At 52.2% G+C, this 12,843-nt stretch overlaps 1 protein-coding gene and 1 pseudogene across 1 annotated transcript in view; both read left to right on the forward strand.

The window, feature by feature from the left end:
• Positions 1-12,843, forward strand: part of FAM83F (family with sequence similarity 83 member F) — a 34,006-nt gene that overhangs the window by 14,966 nt on the left and 6,197 nt on the right. Inside the window, exons 2-4 of the mRNA XM_040637571.1 lie at positions 6,303-6,470; positions 6,999-7,120; positions 8,800-9,497. Of these exons, the coding sequence (XP_040493505.1) occupies positions 6,303-6,470; positions 6,999-7,120; positions 8,800-9,497 (988 nt within the window). The remainder of the gene's footprint in view (positions 1-6,302; positions 6,471-6,998; positions 7,121-8,799; positions 9,498-12,843) is intronic.
• On the forward strand, positions 7,175-8,017 carry LOC121104466 (annotated as a pseudogene).

The following is a 12,843-nucleotide window of genomic DNA, read 5'->3' on the forward strand; positions in this document are numbered from 1 at the left end:
GGGGGGGGGGGGGCGGGGGCGCTGACTTTTCTCTCCTGACAAAATCTGTCTCCCCGGGTTCTGAGCCTGTGACGTCCTTCTTTTCAAAGCTCATTTTCCATTTGCACCGGGAGTCTCGAAGTTGGGTTTGGGGCGGAGGATCACGTGGCACAGTGAACACCACGGCAGAGGGAGCGGCGCAGGGAGCGGGAGCTGGTTTTCCTGGGGCTGAGGCTGCCGAGCTGAATGTCAGGCAGTGCCCTCCAGAGACCAAAGCCGAGGGTAATTATCACTTCTCCTCCACAACGAGATCGCAGGAGTCAGAGAGCAATTGATTTCTCTTCCGACTACAGATATTTCACTGTTTAATTGGTAGTGACACAGATGGCTGGCTCTCGCTGGGGTGCTGCAGACCAAGCCTCCTGAAAGCGGGGCCCTCGGGACTCATCTCTCCCTCTGGCTCCAGATCCGTTTTCACGTCACATCCTCCGCCAGGTGGGGCTGGGTAGGGGTGAGGGCGGCCAGCTCCCTGCTTGCTTTTGCAATTGTGAAAGGAAAGCAAGAGTGTGAATCCAGCAGCGCCTTGAGAGCCAGCCAGGCACTCCCCAGCAATAAATACACTGAGAGTTGACTCTGACCCGGACACTGCAGAGTGTTTGGAAATGAGCAAACAATGGCCTCTGGCCTCAGACAGCACTTGGGAGGGAAGGTATCAGAAGCCCTGCGAGATGGGGGGAGGGGTGTGTGCTCTGATGCAGTGGAGCCCGAAGCAGCCAGCTAGAACCCTCCATGACCCAGCCCAACCCTGTTGTCCTCACTACCCTGAACTGCTCTGGGCCACTGGCTTTGGGTGTGTCTGTTTGCTTTGGACCTTAAGTGCAGAGCTGATTGCAACCCTCCGGTCATGGGCCACTGCCCCCATTCACCCACAGAAGGCCCCTCTTGTTTTATTTTCTCCTTCAATTCCTTTCTCCCTCCACAGGCAGACACCCTAATGTGTTTAGTATATGTCCCTGCACATGCCTGTAGCATTGAAAAACATATGCAATGTTATTTTATGTCGTGCGTTTTTATTTACGTAAATGGTATTAGGCTATAAATCTCATTCCCTGACATTTCAAATCAAACTCTCCATTTTCAAAAGAACTGTTCAGGTTCTGCCCTGGAAGTGGTACATTGCTTCTGCTGGCTACCAAGCACTCTGCGATGCACGTTCCTCACATTTTCCTTACCCGTTCTTCTAGGCATGGACATCTAAATTGTGGCCAACTCCGTGCTATGCCAAAGAAAGCTGCAGTGAATGTCTTTGTTCCTGCCCCCTCACAGACTGTTGCAAAGATCCAAGAGGTTCCCTAGGTGCACGGCCAAGGGTGGCACTGCTGACTTGAGTGATGCACATTCTTGAATCCACTGAGCTCTGCCCACTGCTGAAGGGAATAGAGGCAGCAGTGTTCCCTCCCACCAGCAGTGCACGCGGGTTCCCCCGCCCTCACATTCCCGCATTTGGGTGGGATTAGCCAGCTTTCTCAATTTCAGTGAGTCTTAGAGCTGTAAGGCGGTATCTCTCTCTCTCTCTTATCTCTCTGCTGTAACTTGAATTCTTCTGATTACTAATGAGGTCTGCTTCTCTTTATATTCTTATTAGCCTTTCAGGTATCTCCTCTAGGAATCGCCTATTCATATCCTTTGCCCATTTTTCTAATTAGTTCCCTGTCTTTTTCTTGCTGATTTGCAGGGATCCCTTGTATATTATTAATTCCTTTTGGTTGTAGACATTGCAGATATCGTTTCCCTGTCACCAATCAGTTGCCTTGATCCACAGCATCCTCTGAACAGAAAATCCCTAATTTGTCAAATGCATTATTTTTTTTTAAGGGTTTTATTTATTTGCTTGAGAGAGAGAGGGAGGGAGAGCATGAGCGGGTGAGGGGCATAGGGAGAAGCAGACTCCCCGCTGAGCAGGGAGCCTGATGTGGGGCTTGAACCCAGGACTCCAGGATCATGACCTGAGCTGAAGGCAGACACTTAACCGACTGAGCCACCCAGGCGCCCCAAATGCATTATTTTTTTAAGTTTTATTTGCCTTACGTCTTATGCTTTTAGACTATTTTATCAATTCCTGTATTAGTTTTATCTTTCACATGTAGGTATTTAGCCTACCTGAAATTCACCTTTATATATAGTGTAAGGCGGGGATACACTTCTTCTCTCTATGGTATGACAATTTCCCGCTAACATCAGCTAAGCAACAGTCTTTCTCCACTGAGCTGTGATTCCACCTCTGTCAGACTTAAAGTTCTATATGTTTATGGCACATAGTTGTTTCTGGTCTCTGTTCTGTTCCACTGGTTTGTTTTCCAATTCCTTCTGCCTCAGTACCACAATGCTTATTGCATTGTAGGAAAAGTGTCCCCTTCAGCTTTTCTTTTTCTTTTCTTTCTTAAGATTTTATTTATTCATTTGAGAGAGAGAGAGAGCACACGCGGATGGCAGGGTTCGTTCCCAGAACTGGGAGATCATGACCTGAGCCGAAGGCAGATGTCTAACCGTCTGAGCCTCCCAGGAGCCCCTCAGCTTTTCTTTTTCAAAATTGATTTAGCTATTATAGATCTTTACCCTTCCTTGCATCTTAGAATCATTTGAGTTCCTCAAAAAAAATTACTGGACTTTCATTGGAATTGCATTGAATTTTATTAATATGGGGAGAATTCAATTTTTCAAATATTGAATCATATTATCCGTGAACACAATTTATCTCTTCATTTAGTCACATATTTTAAAATATCCTTGAACAGAGATTTCTAAATTTCTCCATAAAAGTATTAATTCTTAAATCCTATGTGCTGAAAATTGCAAAGTTGATCTTATTTTTTCTCCCCTTTCCCCCTTTTTTAGGTAATTGCTACGTAGCAGAAGAATGCTATTGGCCTTTGTTAGTTTTCTTGTATGTGGCAATCTTGCTGAATTCTCCTGTTCATTCTGATAATGTTCCTCCGAGTTTTACTGGGTTTTCTATAAAAATATCATCTCCAAGGGTGCTTCGGTGGCTGTGTCGGTTAAGCACCTGACTCTTGATCTGCGCTCAGGTCTGATCTCAGAGTCATGAGTTCAAGCCCCGTGTTGGGCTCCACGCTGGGCATGGAAACTACTTGAAAAAAAATCATCTCCAAATACTAGTAGCTTTGTTTCTTCTAATCCCCTCTCTCTCTCTCTCTCTCTCTCTCTTTCGTCATATTGCATTGGTCAGTACCTCCAATACTTTTTTCACCACAGCAGTAGTGAAAGTATTTTTGATGTTCTTGAGACTTAAAGGGAATGCATCTAACATTTTTCTGTTCAGTATGTTTCATGTGGTTTTTTTGTAGGTAGACTTTATCAAGTTAAGGAAGGTCCCTTCTATTGCTAGGGTTTTTTTGTTTTTTGGTGTTTTTTTTTTTGAGAATTTTAATCACAAACAGGATCTCATGTTATCAAATATTTTTTTTAAACAAGATTTTATTTATTTATTTATTTGAGAGAGAGAGAGAGTATGAACGGGGTGGGGAACAGAGGGAGAAGCAGACTCCCCACTGAGCAGGGAGCCTGATGTAGGGTTCCATCCCAGGACTCCAGGATCATGACCTGAGCTGAAGGCAGACGCTTAACCCATTGGGCCACCCAGGCACCCCATGTCATCAAATACTTTAAAAAACCTATTAAGATAATATATGACTTCCCCACCTTGACCCCATAAATGTTATAAATTAAAAGGACAGATTTTCTGATGTTGAATCATCCTTACGTTTCCAGGATAAACCTTACCGGATTATACTGTATTATGTTTAATTTGCTTTTAATGACTTAACCATGTAATTCTCACTTTCAAATTCATCAATGTGTAAATAGTTCTAATATTCTTTTCGCCATTTTTAATATTTCTTAAATAGCATGATTCCCTAAAAAGTAAGTATATGTGTAGTTATTTCTGTTTTTACTCAGCACTTTATCTGCATTTCCTGTTTTTGTCAGAAGTTTGTCTATCCTGTTTGGTCTTCTTAAAGAACCAGCTTTGGATATCATGTTTCTAAAATACCTTACAGAGTCGGAGAGACTTGAGTTCAAATCCCTGCTCTGCTACATGCTAACTGTCTGACCTTGGACACATCATTTAGCCCTTTTGCATTTACTTCCTCATCTGTAAAATGAGAACAGTCCTCCTCATTGTGAGGATCAATTTAGAGAATTTACCTAAAGCATCTGGAACAGTGTGGAGCATATGGAACGTGTGCCATGCATGTTAGTGCCTGTCCTCAGTGCCTTTGTTTATGATTTGTTCTTTGCCTGAAACGCCCGCCGCATAGCTTCGGCTAGCCCATGGGGATGCTGTGTGCAGATTAGAAAAAGCTGTCCCTTCCTCAGGCAGGCACAGCTTCCACTCACCCCCTCAGCCCCAAGCCCATGTGCAGTGCACAACCTGCGTACCCATGCATGGCAGCCCTGCCCACTTGCCTGCTCAGTTTTCCTCCCTGTCCAACTCTTCTGGTCCCTGAGGCTGCCCATTCTTCAGGTTTTAGCCTCTCTGATGAAGCCTTTCTTAAGAAGTTCTCCTTTGGCCAGAAGTAATCATTCAGTCTCCCTCCCTCCTGTGCCCCTCCTCTCACCCCCCTTCCGACTTTGGAACTCACATCACATGTCATTTGTACATCTCTTAAAGCATGTATCTCGTTTTGCCTCCTTGCGTCTTATTTTGTGCAAATATCTTATTCCAACGGGATTAACCCCTGGAAGTTAGGGATTAGAGTTTATCTTTAGATCCTCCCTCTGCCTGTGGGGCTCAGTAAATGTTAACTTGTATGGATGATTGAGTATGAAATGTAGGCGCCAAGAACAGTTGTGAATAATATTGTGTGAATGAGGGTGGGGTCTGTAGAGGCAGCGAGATGGTAGAGCACGTGTGTGAGGGTGGTGGGGATGGAGGACACCACTGCTGAGCTTACCATGTGCCGAGCACTGTGCTAAGTGCTCTCATGGTTTCTCTCCCTAAGCCTCACAACAACCCTTTGCGACAGGTGCTGTTGTTAGCTGGGGCACTGATGTGTCAGCGGTGGAGCTGGTACCAGGCCTGGCCTGAGTTCAGGATGTCAGCTGCAACAACTAACAGAATCCCTCAACCATACAGTGATTACCATTTATTTAAGACTCCTCATGGCAAAATAAAGGTGCAGGATAAAGTGGACCCCCACTCTACAGATGAGGAAACAGAGGCTCACCAAGTTTAAGTGATTTGCTTACGGTCACATACACAGGAAGTCGTTAAAACCAGATCTGTTGGGGCGCCTGGGTGGCTCAGTCATTAAGCGTCTGCCTTCGGCTCATTGCATGATCCCAGGTCCCTGGGATCGAGCCCCACATGGGGCTCCATGCTCCGCTGGAAGCCTGCTTCTTCCTCTCCCACTTCCCCTGCTTGTGTTCCCTCTCTTGCTGGCTGTCTCTATCTATCTCTGTCAAATAAATAAATAAAATCTTAAAAAAAAAAAAAAACAACCCAGATCTGTCGACCCCAAAGTGTGCCCTTTCCTCTGCATCACACACACAATGCTTGGGACCCGCAAGAAAACCCTGCCACTGGAGCAGAGGAAGGTTTGCATAGGCAAATGGAAAAAGCTAAGGTCAGAAAGACAGATCTGCCTCAGGCTGCAGAAAGCCTCATCTTCCAGGACAGATCTTTAGGACGGGCTTTTGGAAATCAGGAGTCCTAGGCAGTAAGCTTGACTTGAGGGTGCTGTGGGCTGACATGGCCACTTGGAGGCCGGGGGAGTTTGAGCTAACTGGAGCTCTACCTGAATCCACACCAAGGGGAGTATGGAACTTTGCACAGCTCTAGGGAGATCAAAGCAGCCGGGCCTGCAGAGAAAGGGGTTTGAGCAGATTTGCAGGTGGTAGAAATGAGTCCATCCCATGCTTCTCAGTGATCTCATCTTCTTGAGCCTACTCATTTCCCTAGGCCACTAGGACCAACTTTCCTCAGCCTCCTAGATCTCCTTGATATGGCTTCTGAAGAGCTGTTGGAGAATGCCCAGGGTGGGGTAGTGGGGATTTGTCAAGGATGAAGTACAAGTAGCACAGCCTGGACCTCCAGGCACTTCTCAGAGCAGAGAGGCCGTCTCCAGGCTCAGATGTGCTCAGAGGGGGGCGGGGACATGGAGAACCCAGGAGTGGTGCAGATGGGGTGTGTTTGACTCTTGGCCTCCAGTTACATGGCCCAGCCGGTCCTCTCTGGGCCACAGGGTATCACTGTAGATATGGAGTCACCATAGGCCTCACTAGTGCCCTTCCCCATCCAGGTCATTGCTGTGGTCATGGACCTCTTCACCGATGGCGATATCTTCCAAGACATTGTGGATGCTGCCTTTAAGCGCCGGGTCCCAGTATATATCATCTTGGATGAGGCGGGTGTGAAGTTTTTCTTGGAAATGTGTCAGAGCCTAGAGCTCACCGACTTCCGTATTCGGGTAAGTTGGATCCCTGGGGTAGAGGTGGAGGGTGGGGAAGAAGGGCAGGAGATGAGATGGAGGCTGCCTCTGCCCCATCCTCTGCCAGTTCAGGTGCGCGGGTGAACTTCAAGAGCTCAACACCTTTCTGTCTAAAACCTGGCCTTGTGAATTGATAACCCTAAATGACATGCCCAGCTTAAATTTTATCTCAAGACTATTGAGGCTGAGGGGGCAGCTGTGGCCCAGTCCTGGGGTGCTCACCCTGCAGAGTCACTGTCAGGATCAAAGCTAGGGCTGTGGTCCTCTTCTGGGGAGCTTTGGGAGCAGGCAGGAACCACCCTGGGCTCATCTATGAGCAAAGCAAGATTTGCTCACTTCCTCTTGCTCTCCAAATGGGGTTCCACCTCTACGGCTGTAGGAAGCAGAGTCTAGTATAGACAGGAACCAACAGGCAGGGTTCCACGGACAAGACGGTTCCTCCTCTGCCCACACAAAACTTGGCTCGGAGCCTCATGAGTGACAGTGCCTTTCTCCTCTTCTCAACAGAACATCCGTGTCCGCTCTGTGACAGGTGTTGGCTTCTACATGCCCATGGGGAAGATCAAGGGGACCCTGTCATCAACGTTCCTAATGGTAGATGGTGACAAAGTAGCCACTGGATCTTACAGGTGAGTTAGGCCAGGACAGAGAAGAACCCCAGAGGCCTTTAATTGTGGTAACAAATGTACATGGTCAGGAAGACTCTGGGCCGGAGCCCCCACAGGCATGAGTTTAAGAGGTATTAGCTGATCTAATGGCAAAGAAGAGCCTCCTGGCCAGTCCCTGCCCTCAAAATTTCTGGCTACTGGATTATTCCAGAAAGTGGGTGAACTCCTACTGGGCATTAAACGTGGCTTGCCTTTCGTGGTCCACAGCAACTGGTTGCATTTTGAGGCTAGTTATTGGGTGGGACAATCAGGAAGCAGAATGGACCAGATCTGGGAAAGAAATGTGAGGGTGTGGTGTCTTTTGCTCAGGCCTGTGGTGCCAGCAGGATAGGGAAGTGTCGCAGTTTTCGTACTACCAGGAAGCTCCATGGCCAACAGATCAGAAGGGGCATGATACACAGTACAAGAAAACCCCTTTGGGCACAGCCCTGAGGGCCAACCCTTTGGGAGGCACTTCCCATGCAAAGGGAATTGTGCTGGGAAAAGCAGGGGTTGAAGTCAAGCAGCCACATTCTGCCATCAGGAAATGTGTCAGGGTCCAGCTGATCAAGAACGGCAAAAAAGTCACAGCTTTTGTACCCGATGATGGTTTTTTGAGTTTTACTGAGGAAAAACGATGAGGTTCTGGTTGCTGGATTTAGCCTCAAAGGTCACGCTGTCGGTGCCGTTCCTGGAGTTCGCTTTAAGGTTGTCAAAATAGCCAATGTCTCTCTTTTCGCCTAATACAAAGGCAAGAAGGAAAGACCAAGATCGTAAGCTTTGATGGCGAAAACATGACAATAAAAAAATTTTCATATGCCAAAAAAACAAAAAAATATAAGGGTGTGGTGTGGAGGAAATGTGTCCCGAATTCCGATTCAGAAGTCAATTACCAGGAACATGAGAGACTGTATATCTGTGCGGTCTCTTCCCTCCAAGTAAACCAAAATCTAGGTGAGGCAAGAGACCTGGGCCTGTGAAACAATCAGTAAGTGGCAGAAGTCCTCTGACGAGGCTAAAGTGTGGGGGTTCCCAGACACCGAGTGCTCTCAAGACTCAGAGAAGAGCCACAGAAATGACAGCAGCAGGGCCGCCTGCTGGCTCAGCTGGTTGAGTGTCTGCCTTCAGCTTGGGTCATGATCTCCGGGTCCTGGGATGGAGCCCCACATTGGGCTCCCTGCTCAGCAGGGGGTCTGCTTCTCCCTCTCCCTCTGCCCCTCCCCCATGCTTGTGCGCGCTCTCTCTCTCTATCAATAAAACCACCACCAGCAGCAGCCCCATCCCTACCTATTCATATTCAGTGTGTGTCTGCGCCACAGCCAGAGCTAAATGTTTTATGTGTGGTGTCACACGGGAGCCTCACAACACTTTTGTGACGCCCCATGAGCCCCACTTGACCAGGCATACAAGGGTAGAAACCAGGTTGGAATCCAGGCCTGACTTCTCATGCCCTTGCCTGCTTTCTGCATGTGAGGCCAAGACCCGGGAAAGAGGGAGGATGTGGGTCCAGGCAGCGAGGCATCCGGCCTCCGTGGTAGGTGAGGTCTGAGTAAAGTGGGGGTGGGGGGAACGGGGTGTGGAGATGCTAGCCGGGGGGCTGCGGCAGGGCGAGGCCACAGGCCGGGCCTACGTGTCGTGCTTTTCTGTCCCCACGTTCCCAGGTTCACCTGGAGCGCCTCCTACGTGGACAGGAACCTTCTCCTCCTCCTCACAGGGCAGAACGTGGAGCCCTTCGATGTGGAGTTCCGGGAGCTGTATGCCATCTCTGAGGAGGTGAACTTGTACCAGCTGCTCAACCTGGCCGGGGGCGCCGGGAGGCTGGGCCCCCACTACTCCTCCACCGTGGCTCGCAAGCTCATCAACCCCAAGTACGCCCTGGTGTCGGGCAGCCGCCACCCGCCCGGGGAGATGATGCGCTGGGCGGCGCGGCAGCAGCGGGAGGCCGGCGGCGACCCCGAGGAGCAGGGGGAGGGCGGCAGAGGCGGCGAGACGGACCGGCGCCTGCAGAGCTTCCTGGACGACCTGGTCACGCTGGAGCAGGAGCTGCCCCCCGTGGAGCCCCTTCCCGCTGGCGGCGAGCTGACTCCGAGGGACGGCAGGGTGGTCTCTCACCTGCGCGTGGACCTGAAGCCCAGACCCCCGGAGGCGCTTGTGCGAAACGGCAAGGGCGAAGCTGCCAACGGGGAGGCCACCGCGGCCAAGGAGGGCCGGCGCTTCAGCAAGAGGCTGTTCGGTCGCGGGGCCAAGGGTCCCCCCGCGCCCAACGGCATGAGCGGCTCCCTCTCCGCCCAGACCTTCGCGGAGGTGCAGTTCGTGGCCGGGAGGAGGCCCGGAGAGGGCTCCAGTGCCGACATCTCAGGTGAGCCCCCCGCCCGCGGCCCCGTGCGCGCCAGACCCCCGTCCTCACCCGGGAGCGTCGCCTCCTGTCTGCAGAAAGGCCACTGGCTGGCATGCGGAGAGCGCGGGCCCTGCGGTCCGACGTCCTCCGTTCCCAGCCTGTCCCGGAAGGTCCCCGTTCACCTCCCCTTCTCCAAAAGGCAGAGGGACGCGGCGCCTGGGTGGCTCCGTTGTGGCGGAAGCGTCTGGCTCTTGGATTTCAGCTCAGGTCATGATCTCAGGGTCTCGAGACTGAGCTCCCGCGTGGGGCTCTGTGCTGGCCGTGGAGCCTGCTTGGGGTTCTCTCTCTCCCTCTGCCCCCCTCCTGCTCGCGCTCTCTCTCTCATTCTCCCTCGCTAACAAATAGATGAGTCTTTAAAAGTAAATAAATAAAAGGGGAGAAGGGCACCTGCCTTGCCCAGCTGCTCTGAGGATGCGAAGTGCTCAGAACACTGCTGGACGTGGAGCAGTCGCAGAGCGATCGTCACTACTGCCGGAGGCTTGGAAACGTTCTCCTTTGTCAGGGAAGAAACAGACAAAGCAGCCTGAGTGGCCTGACCCAGCCTTGACCTCTGCCTCTGAGTCTAGGGCTCATTCTAGAAACCTTGTTCCTTGCCACATCACCTGTCATCACGATCCAACCAGCTCAAACACACCCCACCCTCACCTGTGCCCCACCAGTGCCCTGACCCACTTTCCTCATTTCTGTTGTAGTTTGACTTGGTTCTTCCCTGTGCTTATTTGTTAAGTGGTGTTTGCATTCAGGAGAGGTTGTGCCTGGCGGTGGTGTCTTTCTGGCTGTCACTCTGGGAGCCCCTGGAGGTCTGGGCCTTTGTCTCTTTCTCCGGGGCGAGCCTTTCCGGAGGCTGGTGGTGACAGCGGGGCCGCCGCTGGCGCCTTTCCTCCCGGCAGCAGCCCTCCGAGTGGAAGGGATTTCTCCTGTGGCTGTGGCGCTCGGCAGCAGGGAGACTGGCCTGCCACCTGGCCAGGGAGCTGACGGTGGGGCCTTGCCCTGGGCAGCCTGAGTGCTCCCAGGTCTCCGGTGGCCCCCACTGTCTGACCCGACAGTGGCTCGAGTGCAAGGGTCACGGCCATCTTCCCGTCCGCGGGCTCCCCAGTCGGCCGCAGAACGCCGCGCGCTCAGTCTGTGCTTCTCCGACTTAGGACAGGCCTGGGGGGCTCTGTGGATTTGGGACACGGGGTGCCAGTGCTGTACCTCCATTTGGCCAGGAAGCATTTCTCGGGCACGTCCGTGTGCCAGGTCCTGCACAAGATGCTCTCTCCCACTTTCCCCTCGACTACCACAGAGGCGGCTGGTAGAAGCTCGGGGAGGTGCACCCCGTGGTCCCAGGACTCAAGCCCAGGCCCGGGCCTGTGTCCTGTCAGGGAGGGGTGGCGGCCCCCGGTCCTACTCCCGCTGGGCTCCCTGGCTCCCCAACACCAGTCGCTCTGCCACCGTGCACCTCTTGTTTGGAGGAAAGGTTGCCATGGTGAACAGCTGGCAGGGAAGGCCGGGGGTGGGGGTGGGGGTGGGGGGTGTGAGCCCAACCACGAAAAGGGCCATTTCCCAAGTTCTGACTGCAGGTGAAGTGGGAGCTCTCGCTCCTTCAGCCCCTCACCCTGAGGTGCTGTTTCCATAGAAACGAAAGGCCCATTGTCTTGTCCCTTCCTGCCGCCTTTCCTAAGTCCCTCTGCGTGGAGGACTTGGCTGGTCGCTGCCTCTGCCGCGGCCCTCTGAGCATTTTCGGACGGTGCCCAGCAGCCAGCCAAGCGCATGGGGCTGCGCCCCGGGGAAGCTCTCTCCTGAGTGCCGGGCACACTGGCACAGACAGTCAGGATAGGGCCCTGGGGATGCCCAGCAGGATGCTTCTCCATTCTATTCCTTCTCCGTCCCTTAGAAGAAACAGAGAGGCCTCATTCAGCACAGCCTCTGCCACCGGGCTGGACATGCTGTTCCCGAGGGCCAGATGGTCAGGTTGCTGATGAGCCCTTTCCTCTCCCTGCTCCCGTGTGCTTCCCTCAGAGGCAGGGGCAAGAAGCAGGACCCCTCTCCCCACAGGCCCTTTTCTCGGCCTCCAGCTTCCCAAACGTCTGACTGCAGCTGGGCTGTCCTGGTGCCTCATCTCAGGCAGGAGCTAAGTCACCAGGACTCTGTGTGACAGAGGGTCGCGTTCCTGATGGCATGGGGACCCCAAGGTTGGAGCTAGTAATTCCAGTACTCTTGGAACTGTCGTCTGGGAGGAAATCACTTTAACTACTACGTTAGCGCCCTCATCTAGGGAAAGGGTCCTTTTCCTACACTGAACATTCAGAACATCATCAGAACAGACATGATGCGGGATCTCAGCTTCCAGCACTTTGCTGCCCATACCTGGACCCATCCTTTCCCCTCCCTAGGGCTGGCTGTTTGAGAAGAGGAGGAGCTGAGCCAGAGAGGGTTTCTGAGGTCCTTTGAGCTCCTGATTCTGACTCTGTCCTCTCTCTGCCTGCCTCCCTCTTGTCAAGGGAGAGCCTGGGCTGATGGATAGGGTGGGTGGAAGAGAAAAATAGAAAAGCTAAGGCTGGCAGCCTGTAAAATTGCTTGATAAGAAATATATAGTTGTCAAGCAGCATGCAAATTTTTGCAGGTCCAAGTGTGGCCCTTGGGAGAACCTTCGGAAATCCCTTCCTTTAGGTCTGGGGATGGTGGGGTGGGTGTCTTGTCAGGGTTGGTGGGGGGAAGGGGGGTTGCCTGGTGGTTTGAAGGCCCACTGCCCCCTCTACTGGTAGAAGCTGAGCTCGTTTCCTTCTGGTTTTTCTTTCAACTGACACCTTGTTTCTGCACTGTGTGCACTTAGCATCTTTCCCAAGACTGCCACCTGTGTCCACCCAGGAGCTTGGGACAGGCCCTCTGGGTCAGAGATCCCAATTTCAGGGAGCAGCATTCACTGGAGAGCCTTGTTAAAACACAGTGAGGAGTCTGAACCGCTGGGCTGGGCTCGGGAATCTGCGTTTTAAATAAGTGTCCTGAGTGTTTCCCACGTAGGGGGTCCCCAGAGCAGTGGATTATGACGACACTCGGATAAGGCCCTATTCTCACGGGGCTACCAGGCTGGGGGGGAGGAAGTTTCAGGTGATATCCTGGAGCCCCTCCCCATCCCCCCAGGAAGATCACTGGGAAATGGCCAACACTCTTGACCATGGTCAAGGGAAGGAAGAAAGGCACAGACATTCCCTGAGCAGGTGCCGGGTGGACCCATGCTAAATGCTGTCGCACAGAACTCACAACCACCCTGGGGATGCAGAGAGGCACAGAACTCACAACCACCGATAGGGGATGCAGAGAGGCA

The sequence above is a fragment of the Ursus maritimus genome, unplaced genomic scaffold, assembly GCF_017311325.1.
Source record: "Ursus maritimus isolate PB19 unplaced genomic scaffold, ASM1731132v1 scaffold_21, whole genome shotgun sequence".
In the NCBI taxonomy this organism is placed as follows: Eukaryota; Metazoa; Chordata; class Mammalia; order Carnivora; family Ursidae; genus Ursus; species Ursus maritimus.